The following is a 22,201-nucleotide window of genomic DNA, read 5'->3' as shown; positions in this document are numbered from 1 at the left end:
ATTTACAGGATATTTTCAACATTTTTTCAACCGTGTCGTTCAATTTTAATTATGATTTTTTTGTATAACTCGTTCAAGCAACTTGACTCTCTGATGAATTTTTAACCTTATCTGATTTAAATATTAGAGTCCATTTCAATGCAAACCGTAAATTGATTAATAATTTTGATTAAAAGTTTATCAGATATTACCTGGTTCATATACGAATCAGTTTGTGGAAAGAGCAAGATAATGATCGAGGTAAGAAAAAAATGTTCATAAGACTGTGTTTAACCAAGCAAGGCAAAACTAAGGCTTAATTAAATGGAATAATTAGTAAATTAGTTGATTGGTTTAGATTATTTCTCTAATTTTTTATCTCCTTTCCGTTTGTTTCTCCTTCGGTTAACAAAAGATTATTTGGTTACAGTCGTAATTTTTATTTCCCAAGGAATTTATTTTTCCAAGCTTTATCCTTAAATCAATTGAAACCTTGTCTCCATAATCAATTGTAATAGTTATCATATCACCCGCAAATGTTCAGTTAATTAACCTGATTGAAGAGATGATAGGAAGAGAATTAAGTCCCACTAAAGTTATTCCGATCATTAACGATTAAATGATTGATTCGCATTAAAAAAAATAATTTTTAAGATTGCTTTTTAGGATTCTTACTCTTAGCGATTGATTGTGAAAGTAAAATCAAGTTACTGATCAAAATGGAGATCAAGAAAACGGAAAGTTTTGCCAAAAGAACGACGTTTGATTATTCTGTGAATCCATCGATATGTTTATCAGATTTTGAGTGCTATCACAGTGATTTTCATCGGAATGAAATGGCAAATTGTCTTCTTTCAATCATAAAATGACAGATCCGGGTATTGCTGGAATTGTTTATTAAATCTGATCTTCACGATTGATACCAATGATTGTGGTTCCTCTCCGTCTTTAATCACTGGTAGTCCAAGATTTATCTGCTAATTAGAGAGGCTAACGAGATTATTTCTGGAACTCTCAAGATGGCACAATTAAAGTTACTATCGTGTTAATTCGTCAATATTGTTGAATCTTTCACGTTTAAGGTAAATGCTTCCTAAAGTCGAATCCAATGTTCCAAATGTTTATCGCTTCTAAGTAATCCTATTTTCAACAATACCAGTTTTCAATTGAAACATTTAACCATGGACACCATCAAGGAAGATGATATGATCGTGTGATTGTATCTGTCGATAAAATGTAACAAAAAAAAGATCCTCGAAATGGGAAATATATTAATCAGTCAATCTCAAAATTAACACTGTTTTTATCTTGAATCACAACAAAATATATTATATTGATATCACTTTATCTTAATTTCTTGGCAGTGATTTAGATTGTTGAAGTAATATACACAGCACATAATGTGAATTGTATGCATTAGAAACATCCTATCAACTGATTATGACAACATGTATCGATCAAAGTGCTAAAATATGAACACATTTCCAGTGCATGCTTTGTGATTACATCAGATTACCTGAATACGTGTTTGTTTCTTGTGATAATAAAGCTGATGGTGCGATACAGCAGTTAAAATGGTGAAATGGCAAGAAAAGTAGGCAAATAAATAAATAGTGACACATTGATAAAGAAAAAAAACCAGTAAATAAGAGGTAAAATCATGTAAATTTGAGGTTGAAAGTAGGTTTAGCAAAGAAGGTGAAGAAAAATTGTTACACTAACATGGTAAGTTGATTAGTTGATTAACTTATTGATCAGTCCATTAATCACAGGATTGATTGTGTAGATAAAATGACTGGAAACACTATTGTGGAATCTAATCAATAGGAAATTATAAGTTAATTAAAAAGGTCAAAATAACAAAGACATTATTTCAAAAGCTGGTCAGAATGAACAAAGACAATATCAACTTGTATTTGATATCTATCTGTTGATCGAGATATCATATCTGTATCTATTAAATGTCACTTTACCTAAATTCAAATGCTGTTAATTCAACCAGTTCAAAGACTGAATCATCAAAGTTTCAAGATGGATTTAATTTAGTGTTTAATTTTATAACAGCTTGGGAAGAAATGTAAAATTTGATTGTGATCTTATCAATTTGAGTGGAAAAATTAAATCAATATTCAAAGCCATAAACGTTACCGATTTATGATAAATAATCTTTAGCTTAAAGGTGAGCTTTTCTTGATTTCATCAAACATGTAATACATTTACTTTATGACTTTAATATTGAACATTAAGTAGAATCTAATTAAATCTCGACAGAAATCGAAAGTAATTGGAGACAATTGTAATATGTGTAATGTCAAGTGATCTTCAAATCTTATCAACATTAACACACACACACACACACACAATCAACCATATATAGTGTATAAGCTGAAACACAAACAGATACAAAAAAAAATGTGAAATAATCAAGAATCAGAGTTAATCAGACTTGGAATATAATCAATTTGGCGATAAAATCGGTTTTGACCCTGAATTATTGAATATTAACTTGCCTTCCATTCACTCACTTTGATCACTAATCAATAGATCGAAACACACTAACAAAACGCTGTAATCTGATGACCAGACTTGTGATTTGATGTATACAATGGAAAGGCTAAAGTAAAAAATGATATCCTTCACCAACCACTACTCGGAATAAAAGATTTAATTACGATAACATTGACTTACTAAAACCATAATCGAAGTAACGACAAAACTAAAATAAATAGATAAATAGATGGTAAAGTTTAAAGGTATTAAAAGAGCAACAACAATCAAGAGTTATAGTCAGAAGCAAAAAGTGATTTCATCTTGAACATGACACTTGTATTGTAATGGTATAACTGTTGGAACTTATTTTGTTGTTAGCCTTTTTTTTGTTTTCTTGATCACAATCAACCTTTTTACTCTTATTCACAGAAAAATGTAGGCTTCGATTATTTGGCAGTTCAGTCTTTCAACGGTTTCCATGATTAAAGATCTTTCCCTGCCACAGTGATTCTTATCATCATCTTTTTTTCCTGCCTTTTCATTGTTTCCATTGTTTTCCCTTTTTTACTCCATTACTTTTACCCGTTCAGCTTTCATTTAATCTTCATGTTCTCCTTCATCATCGCCATCGTCATCTCCATCCTCATAATCTGATTCGTGATAATTCATATCTTTATTTGGTGAAAGCTCACCTAAATTGAAAATAGCCAATAATTTTCTAACCATCTATTACTAAACACTGGTTTACACTGTCTACCGATTACCTGATTAACCTTCCCTTTAACTTGAAGTAGTCTAATCTTTGATTGTCAAATATCATGATTGTCATTCTGAGAAACGGCAAAGAATATTGTCGATAAAGAGAATAATCAGAAATATTTTTCCTGCTAAGAGTATGCTTACACATTTTCATATAAATCACATTAAATTTACATTTTATTCAATTTTTGTCAGGTAAATGCTTAAAAATTCATAATTTTCAATTTTTTCCTTGAGCAAAATATCTTTTCGATTGTTAAGATAAATTTTCTTAGCTGATTTAATCAGGTTAATTTTGAATATCTGAAATAGATTTAAAAAGTACGACACTCATTTCGTATCATTTTAAAAGCGATACTTTGACATATCGATGAAAATATTATGATGGTCTTTGGCATATTTTGATGTTTCTAATACATGATTGATTCTTCGGTGTTAATCTCATTGAGAATGCTAAATTGGTTCAATTCTGATGATAAACAACAGATTTCTTCTTTGAAATACTTTTCTCAAAGTTTCTCATTGTAATATCTTTACAAATAGGAGTTTTTTGAATGCGATGATCAAACTTCAGGTGAGAATAAAAAAGTAACAATCGATTTAAAGTTTCTCTCATTTAAAATAAAGAGATTTGATAATTTATTTGAATTAAATTTCAATTACATGTTTGTTGGTCATGTTGTGACTTTTATCATTTTATAAATTGTTAATTTACAAGACGTTAACTTAAGTTGAATAACCGGGAGGACAAAATATTGTTTTAGTAAATTTTTGTGATTGTCATCTTTTAGTTTTGCGATTATTGAAGGATCAAATTGACGATCATAATTTTAACCGCAATTTCTTGCTCTTTGATCTTGATCTTTAAAAGTTCACTTTTCTACTTTGGAGTAGCATTTGAGATCGTACAATAAAACTGTCAAGAATATTTTGCCTTTATAAAGTAGTATGTTGATTGCTGTGACACAAAATTTTAAGTTGAAAAATTGTTCTGAATTGATTTATAATCTTTTGATTTTCAAATACTATTTAGTTCGATGTAATATAAAAAAGGTTGTATCAAAATTTAAGTAATCCGATCAAGTTTTATCCTCTGTTTGGTAAATCTTTAACTTTGTAAATTCGAACAAGCCAATGTTCAGTTGTATACGCTTCTTCCAAAACCTTCAACTCAAAGTCTTTATTACCTATTTCAGCTCCTCGAACTCGATCCCAGCCTGGTGGTTTACCTTTAAAATTGAAATTATTTGTTAGCATCAAATTTCTCAGATTCACTCCCAGTTAAATATTAATAAAAAAAACTTACCTCCTTCGGTGTAAACTGATCCGAACCGGTAGTAACACATTTTGTACATTAAGCAATTAAGTAAAATTGGTGAGCCATCTTTGTCAACTCTAAACTCTCCTGATGGAGTGTAATAATCAGATTCTTTAATATGTTTTCCTTTGTCTGTGCTTCCTCCAATTCTTACCATCCAAAGAAATTTGTTAATATCATCAGATGAATAACCAGTTAAACCACCAAATATAACCAAAACATAATTCACATCCAATTCTTTCATAATTTCATAAGCTTTATCTTCACTAGAGGCCATTGCCTGGCCAACTCTTGAAATGTGGGTGTTATTCCAAGTGTTATTATCAACAATGATTGTGCGATTAGCCATGGCAGAAATTTGATAACCATAATCCCACCAAGACATTATTTTAGCATCTTCAGGGGTATTTTGTCGCAACCAATAGTAGGCTTCACGAAAATCATCGAATACAATTCGTGATCCATCGTGACTTCGGGCAGAGAGGACAATTGAAGGCGCTGAGTAAGCTTCACTAGTTACCCAAATACAGTGATAGCTATACATACACAAAAGCACTGCGGATAGCCCAATAAAGAAGGTTGCAATTTCATTTTTCATGAAAAAATTATTTTCGAATCTTTGTTGTTTTCTTTTTTGAGTTGATGAAGTTTTACTGTGCGCTCCAATAGTTGAATGAGCAGCTCCGGATGCGCCAGTTGGCACATTTGGTGGAGTAGGATCAATTTGTTTACAATATCGAGTAAGCATTGAAGAAATTCCAATACCAGATAGAATGCACATAACTGGAGCCAAGACAAGCATCAACCGAACCATAACTCCCTGTAAAATGGCAGAATTGAATATAAAAATTATATGAAAAACTAATAAAGTCGAATGAAATAATAATTACTTACAGCAAAATAAATACTTGTCAAACCATAAAGAATAATAAATATATTGGCATCATTAACTTGCTTGAAACAAGTGTAAAGACCGACAGGAAATAGGAAAAGAAGAAGCTGTAAGTCAAAGTAAAACGACGACCATGAAGTAGGCTGATGTTCAGAAACAGAAGCGATAATAGGAATGTAGTTTTTGGCGTAAGAAGGATCCAGAAGGGAATAAAATCGTCCAGTCCATGGAGAGATTTCTATTTAAAAAAAGTAAAGTAAAGTTAGATTGATTCAAATTTTTAAGTCAAGAAATGTACTAACTTCCAATGATTGTCAAGAAAAGTCCAGTCAAAAAGCCCAAAACTGCTAATCCTACGACCAAAGATCGAAACAAAAAGTCATAGTTTGGCTTGGAAAGTTTTGCTTTAAGATATTCATTAAAGGCAAAGAGTTGACATAAGCCAAAAACACCTAAAGCAGCCATGTGTTCGCTAGATTGTACAGGTTGAAATCCGACAAATGGTATCTGCATTGATAACAGAGTTCCTAAGCTGTAAACCTGAGGAAATTGATATAGATGTCGTTAAAAGGAGTTTCTAAGTAACTGATAAGGATGCAATTAAAACAATTATTAACTTACAACAGAGTAGGCGACATAAATTCGATGGCTGAATCGTCCAGTAATCATTAAAGTTAATACGTGGAGAGGAATCAGATTGATAAGGAAAACGTAGCCACCCCAAGAAGATACCATGTAGAAATAAGCAAGTGAACACATTGCTGACCAAATAATTTTACCAGTTTTCACTCCTTTGATCCAAAAATAATAAGTAAGAAGCATACAGAAAATGGCAATTCCTTCATTATCATATGAACCAGCAACTGAACGAGAGATGTAACCGGGCACAATTGAGATCATAGCTGCAGCAACTAAACCCGCAGATGAATTATAAAGCTCTTTAGTTAACAAGTAAGTAACTATTGTGGTGAAACTTGAGAATAATGGAGCAAGAAAAACGCAAACATTTCTAATATCAATATTAATATTGAGAAAATGTAAAAAATTGTAGAGAGCTGTTGATGTGACCATAAGACCAGGATAAATGGTTCCTCCAATAATACGTCCTAGTGGATACCAAGCTCGATCATCAAACCAATTAAGAAAATCGTAAAATCCTTTTTCCGTCAAATATTGTGTAGTACGGTAATTGAAATAAGGATCGAACTCATGGATGACACTTTCATAACGAAGAACAGAAAATAAACGAACAGAGAAAGCTGCAAAAAGTAGATGAAAGACAGTTATTAACAATGAGAAATTATCAATTCGAGTGAACAAATGATGAATTTATTGCAATAACAAACAATTATCATTTAAACTAATGTTCAAAATCAAAACTTACATAAAATTGCAGCCGTTAATAAGATAAATAATTGAAGCAATTTCTCTTGCCTAGCCAAAGAAAAATGTCTCTGTAGCCAACCGGCAGAGTTGTATTGATCCACCGCTACTGTCATCCTGGTTCAATCGAAGCTGATTGTTGACCACTAGTAATACTGAAATTTAGATTGTTGATGAACAAAAAAAACAGAACAAAAACAATCACAATTAATATAAAAAATTAAGTATAATCACTGGCGCTCAACCGGTGAGCAAATTAAATAAACCATTTTCTGACTTTCTCTCATTTAAAGTGACGTGCATTTGAATTTTTCGATACATCGATGTAACTATCGAAAAATTTACTTTACCAATTTTGAATTAAAATTTTTGACATTTATAAATAATAAAAAATTAAGCCTTCTATTAATAATTGTGGGATGAATTTTATTCATTAATTGATTAACCTGTTCGCGATATTCGAAAATAAAAAATCAACTTGACTAAAGCACGCATTAAAAATATCTACACTCTATTCAATATTGAATAATAATCACTAAAATTTTGTTACCTTTAAGATTAACGTTAAATTTTGGATTATAAAAGTAACTAAAAATGACTTGATTTTGATTTTACCAATTAACTAAAAATTTAATGCAAAATTTAATTTTACCGGCACCAAAGAGTTAGATTAAGGCCTAACTCTTTGATCAGAACAAATCTTGCAACACATGATCAAGTTAACACTTTCATTGTAATCTTTGAATATCAGTTACTGCGTAGCAAGTCATCTGACTTAAAATTGGAGCCAAAAAAATTTAATCTCCTTCATTTTTGAGATTTATTTTTAAAGAGAAACGATGAATTCCTCCTTAAGTGTTAAGCATTTTGTTGTTTAAGTTAAGTTTATTACTCAATTTACATTATAAGTCGTTAAAGCAAATTTCGTTCAATACTGATGTCCGCTGTACTTTGTTTTCGTTGTTCCTAAGAGAACCAAAGGAACTCAAGCTTAGCTTCAAAGGTAAGTTTAGTAACCTATTAAATTTAAGAAAATCTAACGACTGTAAACCATTTTTTTTCTTACTCATTTAAAGCATGAAAAAATGAAGTTGAATGAGCTTAAATGATCTGTGGGAATAAATGGAGCATCGCGCATTCGATGAGTATAACCCAGAAAAAGGTGAAAACTTGCATTGCTCGACTCAAATCTGTTACTTTTCTTAAGATTATTGTGTCATTGGTCGTTTGGTTCAAACAAATTGGTATCGAGTATGATCGAAAGCTCAGTATCGATACTCAAAAAAGTATCTGTAAAATAGCAGTTAAACGCAGTTAATTTTTGGACTTATCTAATCTACTTAGTCTTGACTATCCTTATAAACCATCAAAGATCAAGTTCCAGTTTGAAACTTACAGCAGACGATTAGTTACCAGTTTGAGCTTTGTCAGGCGCCAAGTGACTTTCATTTATAAAATAACTGGACTTTATAGCGATTATTACCGGTAAGTATTATACTTTGTCCAAAACTTATTATACATTTAATAACTAGTTAACAATAATAGATTGAAGAGTTTGAACGCTCAATGTTCCTTAGCTTATTGAAAAAAAGCCTTTCTAAGCCTCTTGACCAATTTTTATTTTCTCTTAAAATTACTTTTACTTCGTTATCCGTTAAATCCATTATTTGAAATAATTGTTTCCAATACTTATTCCTGATTTTTCAAACAGTCAGTTATTATTTAATCATTTATTTACCTTGATAAGTGCATTAAATATTAACTTTTAGTTTACTCCTACACCACTTGTGAGTTATCTCAAGTCACTTCTGGTCAAACTTGATTGGCTGTTATGCAATTCTAAGCGAATATTTCATCATCCAGTGGTTCAAATTCTTGGGTTTGTGTCTCTGAATTTTGCTCCTGATTTTTCTTTGATTCTTGCGGTGAATAATCGTGAAACCACTCAGATTTTTGTGTCAATTGATGCAGATAAGGAATCTACACAGGGTAAGTACAAAATATATATAACTTTTTTTTTAAAAATTAACATAATAAAATGTAAAATTATAAAATGAGTACAACCACACCCAAGGCTGTACTAGATTTCATGTATATTTTTAAGAGAACTGACCTTATTAGTTCAGTAACTTATATGAACCCTTTGGGTTAAAATAGATGAAATTAATGACAATAATAATCGTTAAATTTACAAAAATGATTGAAAAGATAAATCTTGTATTACTTGCAATGAAGTTTCTGTCAAACCAACAATCTAACCCGCCAGGTTAATGGTCATTGTGGGGTGGTTATGAAGCCACTCGGCCTCTGGCTCTAGTGTATAATTGATTACCAATAAATCTTCTAGTGAATTCTTTTTGGCTTTGGCTTGTGAACTGTGCTCATCACCTTAATATATTTCCCTCTTTAAGGAAACGAAAATCTAACTTTGTGCTTTTTTTTATCTTATTTTCAAGCTTAATTTACGATGTTTGATTTGGCCCCCATTCCTCTCACCAACATTTCACCTGCTTTTAAGCTTTTACCTGAGAGAGGTGAAGTGAATCGTTTGGCAAGTGATGTTAGCGCCGTTGGTAAAACAATCATGATAACTGGCTGTAACAGAGGAATTGGTCGTTCAACAGTTCTTGGTCTTGCTCAAAGAGGAGCCTCAGTAATCATGGCATGTCGTAACACCAAAGATACTTCGAAGGTTGCCGATGAAATCAAAAGCGAAACTGGAAATGAAAACATCACCATAATTGAGCTTGATCTTACATCATTCACTTCAATCAAACAGGCTGTCCAACAAATAAATACCAGTTACGAGAAAATTGATGTTCTTATTAATAATGCTGGTCTATGTGGATCAGAAGATAGAAAGATGACTGGCGATGGAAACGAATTACATTTTCAAACAAACCATTTAGGGCCCTTTCTTTTGACCTTATTATTGTTACCCAAACTAAAAGCCAGTTCGCCTTCAAGAATTGTCAATGTTTCATCGGATTGTCATCGATTAAATTCATCAATTGACCTGGATGATGTCAACTTTTCAAATAAGTATTCTCCTTACACAAGCTACTGCGTCACCAAATTGGAGAATATCTTATTCACAAATTATTTAGCCGCTCAACTTAAAGACTCTGGGGTGACCGTAAATTGTCTCAACCCAGGACCTACTGAGACTCTACTACTTAACAATCCAATCTTTTCTGACTTCTTTTATCAATGGGTAGGCCCATTTAAACGATTATTTTTGAAATCAGAAGAAGAAGGAGCTCAAACATCAATATATTGTGCTTTGGAACCATCTCTAAGTAATATCACCGGCAGATACTTCGACAATTGCAGAGAACGAGAAGTTTCTGACTTGGCTTCCAACCCTGAATTAGCCAAGAAGCTTTGGGATAAATCAATGGAGATGACAGCAAAATATTTGAATGCCGCTGAAGAAGTTAATTAGTGAATTAATTTAATGTTAATTTAACAAGCTGAGCCCCAATCATGGCTGATCGTAAATTTCTTTTCACGGAATACTATAAATCCAATCCACATTTGAAGACCAAAAAATTTCCCCCCCAAAGTCAATGGTAAAAGATACGGATTCTGCATTTTTCCCCTACCCTGTTTAAACGCTTATTCTTCAGGTACCTAAACTCCGATGAAGTTCAGACTATTTTTCGTGGATGTAGTTTGATCACGGCTTTCAGGCTGTGAAAAATTTTTCTTTACAATCCTCTTTGTTTGGCTACAATCTTTACGCAAAAATTTCATGTTTTGACTTTATATATTGTATGTATATGTATATATGCATAGATGTGTAGATTGTAGAAAAATAAGTTTCATTCAATAAAATGAGTAAATAAAACATAGTTATCAATAATAAAAATTTACATTAACGTTGAATTTTGTTGATAAAGGTAGTAAAAAAGGCTTGATTTTCACTGTAATCTTTCACTGGATTCAGATTTGATTTAGGATAAAATAACTTTACATTTGATGAGAAAAGCATCGATTCAAATAATTGTACATCCACAGCAATACTTTTGAGGATAATGAGGCGCAAAAACATATTTTTCATTGCCTAAGACCCAAAATTTTTGCATTTTATTTTTCCATGAGTAATTGACTCTGGTTACTGGAATGCGAAACACTCGTTGCCTCTGTAAAATAACAATAGCAAGAGTTTAAATTAGTAATTGCTAAGTAAATGTCATCGATCAATTTTAAAATGATTCAAAATGCTACCTGAGCTATAGGTTTCTCCATTAAAAAATAACTTTCAACATGTTTATTCAATAGATCAAGACTGGCTTTGTTTATATTATTTTCAGGAAAATGATTGATTGGCCAGACCTAAAATTGAAGAAAAGGATAAACAAGAATTAATAATCTATTACAATAATAATCTATTGTAATAATTAGGTAAAACTTAATGAAATTCATTTAACCATTTACCTTTTCACTAGTTTCATCAAAAACAATTTGACCAGTAACTTGTTTAACCATATCATTTGAAATGTCTTCATGGCCAATGTAAAAGTCATCAACATGATTGGTCCTGAAAGAAGAGATGAAAATGAGAAATGCATTCTCTTAATATCAAAATAAAGATCAATTTTACAAACCAATTAACCGTCAATTTAATGTAACACTTAATCTGACCAGTACCAGAACAAATCTTACAACTGCTCATTCCATCCCCATTGCACCGCCAACACTTTTTTTTACCAACACCATGACAATGTAAACACCGTTCATTGTCGCCCTGAACAAAGGGATGAGGCTTATAACCATCGCCACTGCATGAGTAACAATTTTCCTGGATAACATAAAAAAAGGTCAACAATCAATGAAAAAGTCTCACAATATGATAATTCGTACCCATCCAGTTCCTATACAAGTGTAACATCGTTTGCGTCCAACTCCACCGCAGATGTGGCAAGTCCTTAAACAATCCGTGTGTGGAATAGGAACACTAGCTGAGTGACAATCAAATGCAATTGGTGGATCCACATGTACATCCCAAGGGTACGGGGCCTGTCCAGCCATTGGACCATCAAGATGACCTCCAAGGTAAGCCTCATAAACCCAACAGACTGAACGGTTTTCGGTGAAGGTTTCCAGTGAATACTTTATCATGAAAAAGTCAAGAGTAGACAGAAAACAAGAAATTAATATTAATATTGGTTATTCAATTAATAAACATAATCTTAAATTGTACTTACATGAAAAGCATTATAATGGTCCATTTTTGTGATAATCATATGTTTAGCGACTCCTTTGCCATAACAGTAGTGACTAGAAGCATATCTGAGTAACGCTTCTCTAACATCTCCTTCATTTGCCTCTGTTGTCCTAATAATGAAAAAACTGTAAATCGTTACAATCGTACCAAATTAAAGTTAACAATTTCAACCTTATCAATCAAATAAATTCAATTATATTATATTTTTACATTGAATTTTTGTCCAAGTGAACAACAGTGAACATATAAAATTACATTCAAACGTCTTTCCTTGTCATAGACTAACAAGACGATTGTCTTGTCTTGTAGGCTAACCTCGTGGTCTATTTTTAAATCCAAGTGTTCAACTTTGTTTATTAATCATCATAGTGTTTACCTGACCTTGTCTCAGATTTGGTTTCAAGAAATTCATGTCTAACCATGGATCTTATCAATCAATTTGAAAGCTTGTTCAACCTTTTTCCCCATTCCTTTCACTGTAAAATTAACACTATCACTGTTTGATCAACAGTTTTTGGGTTTCATCCAAAATCACCTCTTGCCTTTCATTATTTGCCTTCAACAGCAATTCAAGGTTTCAATTTTTGAGCAAAAAATGCAATTAGTTAATCATCAATTTTATAATTTCATCAAACTCATTTTGTAAACAAAACGTTGTCCATTAAAATGAAAATCAAACATTCATTTTGTCAACTAGATTCCGTTCTGATTTCAACTGTTTCAGTATTGATAAACATTTTCAACTGTAATTAATTTTAACAAGAATATAGTAATTAGCACAAAATTAGGTTGTCAAGTAACATTCCTAATGCATTCAAACATTATTACTGTCACCCAAGTTATTCAAACAGCTTGAATGATCTTCACTCAATGATTCTTGTTTGTCTCTTCGTTGGCGTTAAGATTAAAATGAGTGTTTGATTAACGGAATAATAATTTACTTCAGTGAAACAATACTTAATCTGGTTAAAATTAGCGTTTTGATAGTTAAAAAAATTGACCTAAAACACAGCGCTAAATGATAATTTAATTGTTGTTTGCATCAATTTTATAGATTCATTTTAAATTGTCATTAACCATTCAATCATTTTCATGGTTATCATTGTTCAATTGTTTTTTATGAATAAATATTCTTCAGGCCTCACATGGTTGATCTATATCATGAAATGCTCTGATCTAATTATCAGTGCTACTTTTTCGCACTCGCTATTTCACCTATTTTTCCTAAGCTTTATTGTTTTCGTGACTATTGTTCAATTCTCGCTAAATTTGATTAATCAAATTTCATTATCAGTTGTTATTCAATATTAGCGTTGGTAAAATCTTGAAGTTCAAAAATTCTGTCCCCAATATCAAAAGCATCTGTTTACCGATATAAAGTATCAAAAATTTGAGAAACAAATCTCATTCCATTGAGCACTACACAAAAAAATGAATCAGTAAAGTATTGAAATGGCCTTTGCTAAGGTACTTTTGACCAACATTTACGCGTCTTCCAATTAGATTACATTTCAAATTTAAATCATAAGTAAGATTCTGATACTTGATTTTGATTGTTGACTTATTTTTGTTTTTCTGAATAACATAATTTTAAAAACTCTGGAAATTTCAATGATAATAAGCATGGAAAACAATTATAAGTCTTTGGAAGAATCTATCAGTCTATTGTTCACTAATCGGAATTGAGATGAATGATTATTAGATTAATAGATTAGATTAAACCATTGCATCGTTTTGTATAATCATGTTGACAAAAAATAGAATTGAGTACAGAATTTCTCGCTAATCAATGAAAAATATAGCCATGAGATCTATCGGGTTCATCAGATAACATTTTGAAAAAATATTTATAAACGGCAATAATTTGTGTTTCAACCACAGAACAAGTTTCACTCCTTTACGATCTATTACAATAATTCAACTGAAATAGTTTTAACTTTATCCTTAATCCAACGATGAATTCATTGATTTCAGTTTTGTTCATTTCTATGAACATCTTTTTCGTTTCAGCTCATTTACAAAGACCTGGAAAATTTCTACCTCATGATCGATCAATCGTAGACTGTGCTCGATACAAGAGAGAAGCCAATCAACACACATGTGTCCTCGCTCCATTCACAACTGAAGGTCCATACTTTTTACCCGATGATCTTGAACGATCTGATATCACTGACGGTCAAACTGGAGTCGATTTGGATTTGAATCTTAAACTAACCAACGCTAAAGACTGTTCACCTCTATCCAACTATTTTGTTCATGTCTGGCAAGCCAATGCTTTAGGTCACTATTCAGGTGTAAATGAGCTTTTCCCAGTAGGTTTTAGGCCAAAGCCAATTTCTGGTGAAAGATTCCTCCGAGGTTACCAGAAAACCAATGAAGATGGTGAAGTAAACTTCAAAACAATCATTCCTGGTTGGTATGTTGGTCGTTGTATTCACATCCATGTTGAGGTTTATGCCAAAAACAATACAGATGGTAATGCTGTCAACTACATTGGTCAATTGTACTTCGAGCGAGATATACCTTCAAGTTTGAGACTCGTCGAGCCTTATTCAACCAACGTTAACGAGATCACATTAAACGATAGTGATGGAGTTTACTTGTTGACCCATGGTAATGACACATTAATTGATTTGGTTCCACAGGAAAGTGGTTTTCGCACAGATTATATTGTAGCAATTGATCCAGATGTATCAATCAAATATGATTGGCTTGATATATAATTTGCTTGTACGATTCAATAAGATAATTGCAATAAAAATTTAAATTAAGCATCAAAACATATTTCTTTAAATTTACTCCGGGTTGACAAAGAATCACCAATTCAGCAATTGTCATAGTTTTCAATCCAAAATGATATAAATTATCGTAAAATATCAACATTTTACCCTTTAGATTGAACAACTGGATAACATTGGATAGCTTTTGTCTGTAGCTTTTCAAATAATCTTACAGTTATTATAAAGGATCAGTTATTGAAGGAAAAAATTAGAATCGCAAGGAATTCCTTAATATAAGCTGAATTAATCATTTCGAGTCTAATTCAGCTTGCAATTATAACTGATTAGTTGCCAAAAGGATTGAACAACAAGTTGACTTTATGAAATATGATAATTTGGGTGAAAAATTTTTGGCTTTTAAGTTGCAAATGAACAAAAGTCTGTCGCTATAAAGCACTTTTTTTTGTTACAATAATCACGATAATAGCAGAATGCAATGTTAATGGTTTAAGTAAGGATTATTATGAAAAAAACATGTTTTTGTCTGAAGCTTCTGAATTTCAGGAATGAAAGTTATTCCAATTTTTGCAGTTTGTATATTAATAATGTATAAATAGAAAGTTTATGATATTAAGAAGCATTCTAATTACAGCTTTTTGTCTCTAATTTGTGTAAATTTTCATTTTAATCAAGTGTTTTTAAATGTTACTCAAGGAAACTGGTTGTTTCCCAGAAATCCAGGAACAGAGGAGAAACAAAATGTTGAACCAACAGCAAAGAAAGGTAGAGAAAAATCAACTCCTGAAGATGATTATCAACTAACCGTGAAGATGATATACTTATTCAATCCGATGCCAAGAATCATTATTCATAATCAGCTTAATATCAATTACACTAATCATGATATCAACAGTTGGAATAAAATTTAAAAATTTTAAGGTGTATTGTAACTCAACAATAACTTGAGATGAACACTTGTTGAGCAAAAATGTGCCTCTTCAATCTGATCTTGAATTTGATTGAAAAGCAAATTGAGGTTAACAATCAAATACATTGTTAATATGCAATAATCAGATGTAAAATGGATGCAAGTGATTAACTTACCCGGAAAGTGGGATTCTCAGAGGATTGAAGTCGTTGGTTGATCGGATTGTATAAGGTGGTGGTGGGATGGCGACTGTTGAAGAGACAAGATAAAATTGAGTTTGCGATTTCAGTGATTTTTGTCATGAAACTAATATCGATGGTTAACCAGTTACCTGATTTGTTAAAATTAATGGGTAAACAATGATTTAGGCAAATTAATTCTTCTTCCATTGCTAATTGTTGAGCTCTAAATGACTGTACATTTAGTCCCAGCTCGTCTTCAAAGATTTTTACATTCTATTTTCTGTCTCAATTCTGCTGTTAATTTTCCTGATTTACTAATCATGCTCATTTACAGACTACTAATAATAAATTCAATGTTGTAATTTTTGATAAACAAAAATTTGTGTAAAACTGTTAATTTAGTTTTAACCTAAATTAGTTTTTATTATGAAAGCAAAGTGCAAAGCTGTTGAAAGATTGTTAATCACATTTAGTACTTCACTTAACTTTCAATACTAATAGATGTAAATATTGAGAATAACTTACTTGGAGTAAATTTTGCATTTTCATAGCCTTTTATCTGATCGATGCCAACAAGTGAAGGTGGATCTGTTTCAACCTCATCAATCGATTCAGGCGGTGGTGTCACTGGCATAACAATGAGACACAATGAGTTACATGATTGAATTTGAGTAAAGAGCAAATATTTACCACGAATTGAATACTGTCTTTTGAATGATGATTTAAATGATGATGAGCGACTTGAATTGGATTTCTCTGAACTCTGTTTACGATAGTTGGATGCATGGGTCAGTCCATGAGATCCTTTTTGACCAAATTTTCCACCTCTTTTATAACCGTAATCAAAATTTCTCAACCCATTTCGCTTGTCATTTCGCATAGAGCCAACATCACCATAACGCCACATTATGACCAGTTAACACACAGGAAAAAGGCGAACAATATGTTTGTTGTTGCCTCTTCGAGAAATGATTTGTTTCAAATGATGATTGAGTTGAATGTGATCACAGTTGGAAAATTAAATGTGGTGAGCAAAGTGGTTGACAACATTGAAACAAATTTAGTCTGAAAAGACAGTAGAATGGTAGAAAAATTTGAATTATAAAAACTCACGTTTGAAGTTGTGTGATGTGGATAGGAGAGAAGAGACATATGATATTGTACTGATGATCGAGATGATAAAGATGATACTGATGATGACGATGATGGTGATGTTGAATCGGTAAGATGAAGAGACTGTATGAAATGGTGAAAAAATTGGCAAAATTGTGAGATAGCTCAGGATTTGCTTGGTTCACAGCCCATACAGCAAGGTGTCATCTAAATGAGTTTTCATCTTTGAGAGGGAACAAAAAATTGGCATCCATTTCTTTGAAGCAAATGAGGAATTGTGTAGACAACTGTTAGACCATCCTCATCCTTATTTTTCATCCTCTTGACATCCTCCAAGTTTTATGTAATGTGAACACCTTCATTTGTTTATGTCGAGAAAAAGGAAAAATTGCCATTCAAGATGAAACAGGGATTTAAAGAAAACTTTAGTCTAACAGTAAACAGAAATGATATTAAAGAAAGCATTAGGATAATGAAGATGAATGTTAATCTTGACATACTCATCAATAATTGAGCTACATACCAAATTTGATGAAACATGTGTAAGTTCAAGTTTATAAATACACGGGTTTACGAGATCTCGAGTTTCGCTTGTCTCCTTGTAATATTTACCAGCATTTCAAGTATGGAATTGTGGAATCGCAGAAATGTATTAACCAGCAGGATAATGTATTAAAATTGATTGTCAGGAAAATTTGGGTTGCTATCTGATAGGTCAGCAGCCAAGTCTTCTGGGTTTGAGCTGAAAAACTGCATAAATGTTTATACTGGTTGCTGTTGCAAAGACACAATTGTCATATTCATGCACAAATCGACACAAATGAAGCAAAAATGGGTAAAAATCAATTTCTTTTAAATTGTGACTCTATCGGTTTGCAAGGGCATAACAACTGTGCAGTTTAAAAATTTCTCTGATGAACAGTTTTCGAAAAAATCGAGTTCGAAGTTGAAACTTGCAAAGCTTTTTGTACGCTTATGAAAGCGCATTTTCTCATGGAACTTGTTTTACTGATGTAACTTTTGATTTCCAACCAGAAAATGTATTTATTTTGATGAATATCATTTTAAGCTTCCGTAAAACAGATCAAGTTCGATTTTCAGTTTAACCGATTGTTTTCTCTGACCGTAAGAGTTAGCGACCTGAAACTTATTATTTACCTCTAAAAAATGTTTATACACATTAATGACAGAAAACTTTTTTCAATTCGTCAATGGTTCTCTTAATTTTGGCCACTATTCAAAAAACTTTGAACCTCAATATTTCGAGAATAAGAAGGCCCAAAAGCATGACTCTTTGACCAAACACTAGGTCTTATTATGGGTTATAATGTGCTAGGACTGAATAGCGAATGAAATCCAAGTTAATGCATTTATTAACAGTAATGAATTTCCTTTTTAAGATTTGAGTTTGCCTAACCACTTAACTTTATAAAGCAAGCCAAATCTGGCAACATGAACAAATAGAATGCTATAGCTTTTTGTACGATCTTGAACCAGCTAATATTCCAATATGTTATAGTCCATAATGTTATCTATTTTTCGGTCAAGAATTATGATTGTAGATGAGTCCGTTCCTGAACTACTGAGGCTCAAAGTTTTTCCGTTAAGGGCAAAAATTAAGATAACTATTGATAAATTGAAAGAAGTGTATTGTGATTGATGTGTATAAACAATTTTTAGAGGTAAATAATAAGTTTCAGGTCGCTGACTCTTACGGTCAGAGAAAACAATCGGTTAAACGGAAAATCGAACTTGATCTGTTTTACGGAAACTGAAAATGATATTTCTCGAAATAAATACATTTTCTGGTTGGAAATAAAAAGTTACATAAGTTGAAATCAGTTTCACGAAAAAATCTACTTCAATAGCTTACCAAAAGGCGACTGAAGTTTCAAATTTGACCTCGATTTTCTAGAAAACTGTCCAACGGGTGAATTATTTAATTATACCAATGGACTCAGTTTTTATGTCCATACAAACACACCAAGTCTCAAATCTTTACTCAAATGTTCGCGTCTTTGGCATTAATTTTTGCATTGAGTTTGACAGTTTAACCAGAAAATTGGTTTCTTTACCAAGAAATGGGTTGAGATGAGTTTTGTTTGTCAAATAAGTTGTTGCATGTACATCTGTAGCCCAAAAATCATGACCCAAATGCGCAAATGGAGAGTTATTGGACTGTGTTAGATCATTAATTAGTAAAGAGTTAAACTGGTAAAAGAATGATGATCGTAGGTGGTTTCATTCTCGAAATATCGAGACTCAAAGTTTTTAGTCCAACAGCCAAAATCAAGAAAACTATTGTTGCATTGCAAAATATATTCAATCCATGACGTGTGCCATCAAATTTCGTGCACAAATAATGAGTTGCAGCACGCTAAATCTTATGGTCACAGAGAACGGTCGATTTAAATGAAAATCGAACTTGATCTTTTTTACAGAAAAAGAAATTTTTATCCTTCAAAATAAGTACATTTTCTGGTTGATCGGCAAAAACTACATCAGCGAAATGAGTTTCATAGAAAAATCTTCGTCCATCGCTGTACAAAAGGCAGTCGAAGTTTTAACTTTGACCTCAATTTTTTCGAAAACTGTTGATCTTAGAAACTTGTAAATTGCACAAATGGACTCAGTTTTTATTTCTCTACAACGCAACAGAGCCATACTTTAGAAGAAATGAATTTTTACCCGTTTATGCCCATTTTTCTTTCAGTGATTGAGTCAATTTGTGCAAAAATGTAATAATTGTGTTTATTGAGTCTTTTTAGCTACAATTGTTAGTATATTTGATCAACAAGCTCGATAATTTACTTGTTTTCAGTCATTAATCAATATTAATCGCAATTTTTCATCCATTTACTTGAATACTAATAACTAATTGTTTTCATTTGATTCAGTCTCATTCGATATGATCTTAAATGCTTAAAATTTCTTGTTTAAAAACGCTCAAATATGAAAAAAAGGTGCACTAGCGAAGTAACTTATGTCTAATTGTTCTTCTGTCTTTGCAATATAAGCCACAAACTACAGTACCATGTCGGGTACTTCCTTTGTCAGTAGAATTTTGGTTCAATTTCAAATCAAATCATCAGTAATCGAGCTTTATTAAAATGTTTGAGTTAACACATATTTAAAGTTTCCTCATCAGTTGTAACTACCAGATCAATCATGTTCATCTGAGGAAATCATTCAGTTTTGAAAGTAACTCTTTCAGACTCGGACCTTTCCTGTTGGTATCAGTAATTAAGCTCTTTAGGCATTCATTCCCAGGATAAATAAAGTTATACGCATCAATCGCCTCGCTTTGTTTTTGCAAAACTAAACTTTTTGGGATTTTGAAAAATTCAGCTACTTTGGGGTTATATTTTATAAATTTTGTAAAATGCATTAAACCCTTGCGTCTAGCCATGTCTGAGGTTTGGTGTCATTATATCTGCTAATTTTGTTACAATGAAAGAACAAAAAATTACTGACAAAACTACATCTACCCTACCTTATTGTTACTTTTTATAAGGGAAGAAAGTCGCTAGATCTTGTACTCAATTTTTATGTCCCTACAAACAGACAGAGTCTAAATTTGACTGAAATTAATTTTTACCCATTTATCTTTCATTATTTGTGTCAATTCATGCATCAATGTATTAATAACAATTATGTTTATAGTGCTCAATCTATTTATTAATGAAACATATTTGCAGTGCTGTGAGGTTCATATGCATATTTTTATTGATAAATTTAAGATCAACACTTGGTATTGTTTTATAAACAAAGATCTGAATCAGTTTGAGATTACAATTTTGTTTCAAAGTGGAGAAGATGCGAGACAATAAGATTAACTATGAATAACTATTAAGCATAATTATTAACATAAGCATATTATTTTATTCCCAAACAAGGTTTGAAGAACCACAATCTCTTAGATTATCTTTATTGGAGTAACGACAAACAGTATTATGATGTTGTTTAAATGTTAATCGTTGAATGCAAAAGCAAAAGGTTTAATCACCCAAGGATGAGATATAGTTTGAAAAGCGGTATAACGAACCGATGGATCAGGTTCCAATAGTTTATCAATTAAATCTTTGCCTTCAGGAGAGAGGTCAATACTTTCTGGAAAAGTATATTTTTTATCCAATTGGTTTAGACGAAATTTAGGTTGACTGAGTGATTCATCGAAAGGTCTTGAATTGGTCAACATTTCATAAATACAAACACCAAAGCTCCAACAATCTGCCTTTTTAGAGTCATATGGAGGTGTCATTACTTCAGGGGAAATATAAGCCAAGGTTCCGCAACATGTTGGTGCAGAAGCTGGTTGATTGGTAATACGATCATAAGTGAAACAAGCAAATCCAAAGTCTGTTAATTTAGCGTTATTATCTCGATCTAAAAGTATATTTTCATTTTTCAAGTCTCGATGAGCAATTCCCTTAGAGTGCATGTAAGTCAACGCTGATGCTGTCTGAGAAATCCATAGACGAGCATCATCTTCTGGAATTGGTTTTGAGGTTGTTTGTAAGAAATGAAGAATTGAATTGTTCTCAGCAAATTCCATAAAAATATATACAGAACGACGAGTTTTAATTATATCCCAGACTCTTATAATGTTTGGATGTTGAAGATGACGAATGATTTTTAATTCCTTTCGCAGTGATTTTTCTTTCCACAGTTGTGGCACTTTATCCAAGGAAATTATTTTAACAGCAATATCTTTGTCCAACAATGGTGCATATCGAGCTTTATAGACCTCGGAAAAAGCTCCACCACCAATTTGATCCAATATAGAGTAACCGCGATCTCTTAGAGCTAATGGACACAGAATTCGTTTCCCAGATTCATCTTTACTTGAAACTTCGGGCATCTGTCCGCTTGAATCCGAACCATCTTCATTACTACTATTTGCTGTAAAAAAGTAAAATGAGAAATTATTTTGGTGAAACAATCAATCTTTTACTGTAATTGAGATGAGACTTACAATTTCTTTTCGCGTGAAATGACATTATATTAAATACACAACACTATTAGTAATTGATGAACCTTTCAAGCATGAGAATATTTTCAGAAAATAAAATTCTGTGAATTTAGACAGAAGAATTGAAAAATCAGTGAATAGAAAAGTGAATTAGATTGTGTTATTTTAGCTTTCTGTTTGAAATAAAAGTGTATTAAGTCAGCTTGTAACAAGGATTCTTATTTTCATTTAATAA

At 31.8% G+C, this 22,201-nt stretch overlaps 4 protein-coding genes, 1 long non-coding RNA gene and 1 pseudogene across 12 annotated transcripts; 2 read left to right on the top strand and 4 right to left on the bottom strand.

Moving 5' to 3' along the window:
• Positions 1–133: 133 nt before the first annotated feature.
• On the bottom strand, positions 134–1,638 carry LOC107364840 (uncharacterized). The gene is made up of 3 exons (XR_001569274.3): positions 1,496–1,638; positions 655–1,202; positions 134–532 (listed from the first exon to the last, which is right to left on the bottom strand). It is a non-coding gene; the product is annotated as an uncharacterized LOC107364840 (long non-coding RNA).
• A 2,189-nt stretch (positions 1,639–3,827) lies between these two features.
• Positions 3,828–7,105, bottom strand: Stt3A (catalytic subunit 3A of the oligosaccharyltransferase complex). Its single transcript, XM_015932277.3, has 6 exons — positions 6,823–7,105; positions 6,060–6,697; positions 5,741–5,978; positions 5,441–5,676; positions 4,535–5,366; positions 3,828–4,457 (listed from the first exon to the last, which is right to left on the bottom strand). The coding sequence occupies exons 1-6, from the start codon at positions 6,935–6,937 to the stop codon at positions 4,315–4,317; spliced, it is 2,202 nt and encodes a 733-aa protein (XP_015787763.1). The 5' UTR covers positions 6,938–7,105; the 3' UTR covers positions 3,828–4,314.
• Positions 7,106–7,531: 426 nt separating this feature from the next.
• On the top strand, positions 7,532–10,692 carry LOC107364839 (retinol dehydrogenase 13 pseudogene; annotated as a pseudogene). Of its 4 annotated transcripts, none has more exons than XR_016199787.1 (4): positions 7,568–7,824; positions 7,898–7,966; positions 8,029–8,306; positions 9,278–10,623. The product of XR_016199787.1 is annotated as a retinol dehydrogenase 13 pseudogene, transcript variant X2 (transcript). The 4 variants fall into 4 exon arrangements; XR_016199789.1 differs by adding an exon at positions 8,533–8,810 and having other exon boundaries at positions 7,569–7,824; positions 7,898–8,306; XR_016199786.1 differs by having other exon boundaries at positions 7,532–7,824; positions 7,898–8,306; positions 9,278–10,692.
• LOC107364838 (protein SSUH2 homolog) lies at positions 10,595–17,266 on the bottom strand. 4 transcript variants are annotated; one of them, XM_089269084.1, is made up of 10 exons: positions 16,995–17,266; positions 16,572–16,840; positions 16,407–16,508; positions 15,876–15,948; positions 12,032–12,176; positions 11,688–11,936; positions 11,432–11,625; positions 11,262–11,364; positions 11,052–11,159; positions 10,663–10,966 (listed from the first exon to the last, which is right to left on the bottom strand). In XM_089269084.1, the coding sequence occupies exons 2-10, from the start codon at positions 16,786–16,788 to the stop codon at positions 10,820–10,822; spliced, it is 1,338 nt and encodes a 445-aa protein (XP_089125210.1). In that variant the 5' UTR covers positions 16,789–16,840; positions 16,995–17,266; the 3' UTR covers positions 10,663–10,819. The 4 variants fall into 4 exon arrangements, with proteins under 4 accessions (XP_089125213.1, XP_089125210.1, XP_089125211.1 ...); XM_089269085.1 differs by having other exon boundaries at positions 12,032–12,161; positions 16,995–17,256; XM_089269087.1 differs by lacking the exons at positions 16,407–16,508; positions 16,572–16,840; positions 16,995–17,266 and adding an exon at positions 16,031–16,159 and having other exon boundaries at positions 10,595–10,966; positions 12,032–12,161.
• On the top strand, positions 13,913–14,831 carry LOC112539150 (uncharacterized). The gene has a single exon (XM_025161411.2). It carries the CDS (start codon positions 14,007–14,009, stop codon positions 14,772–14,774), a length of 768 nt encoding a protein of 255 aa, XP_025017179.2. The 5' UTR covers positions 13,913–14,006; the 3' UTR covers positions 14,775–14,831.
• A 3,426-nt stretch (positions 17,267–20,692) lies between the features above and the next one.
• Positions 20,693–22,114, bottom strand: LOC107364973 (testis-specific serine/threonine-protein kinase 1-like). The gene is made up of 2 exons (XM_015932434.3): positions 21,970–22,114; positions 20,693–21,896 (listed from the first exon to the last, which is right to left on the bottom strand). The coding sequence occupies exons 1-2, from the start codon at positions 21,992–21,994 to the stop codon at positions 20,965–20,967; spliced, it is 957 nt and encodes a 318-aa protein (XP_015787920.1). The 5' UTR covers positions 21,995–22,114; the 3' UTR covers positions 20,693–20,964.
• Positions 22,115–22,201: the final 87 nt, after the last annotated feature.

The sequence above is a fragment of the Tetranychus urticae genome, chromosome 3, assembly GCF_039701765.1.
Source record: "Tetranychus urticae isolate SD_2017Ah chromosome 3, NJAU_TeUrti_SD_1.0, whole genome shotgun sequence".
In the NCBI taxonomy this organism is placed as follows: domain Eukaryota; kingdom Metazoa; phylum Arthropoda; class Arachnida; order Trombidiformes; family Tetranychidae; genus Tetranychus; species Tetranychus urticae.
This window is presented reverse-complemented; position numbering and strand designations above follow the sequence as displayed.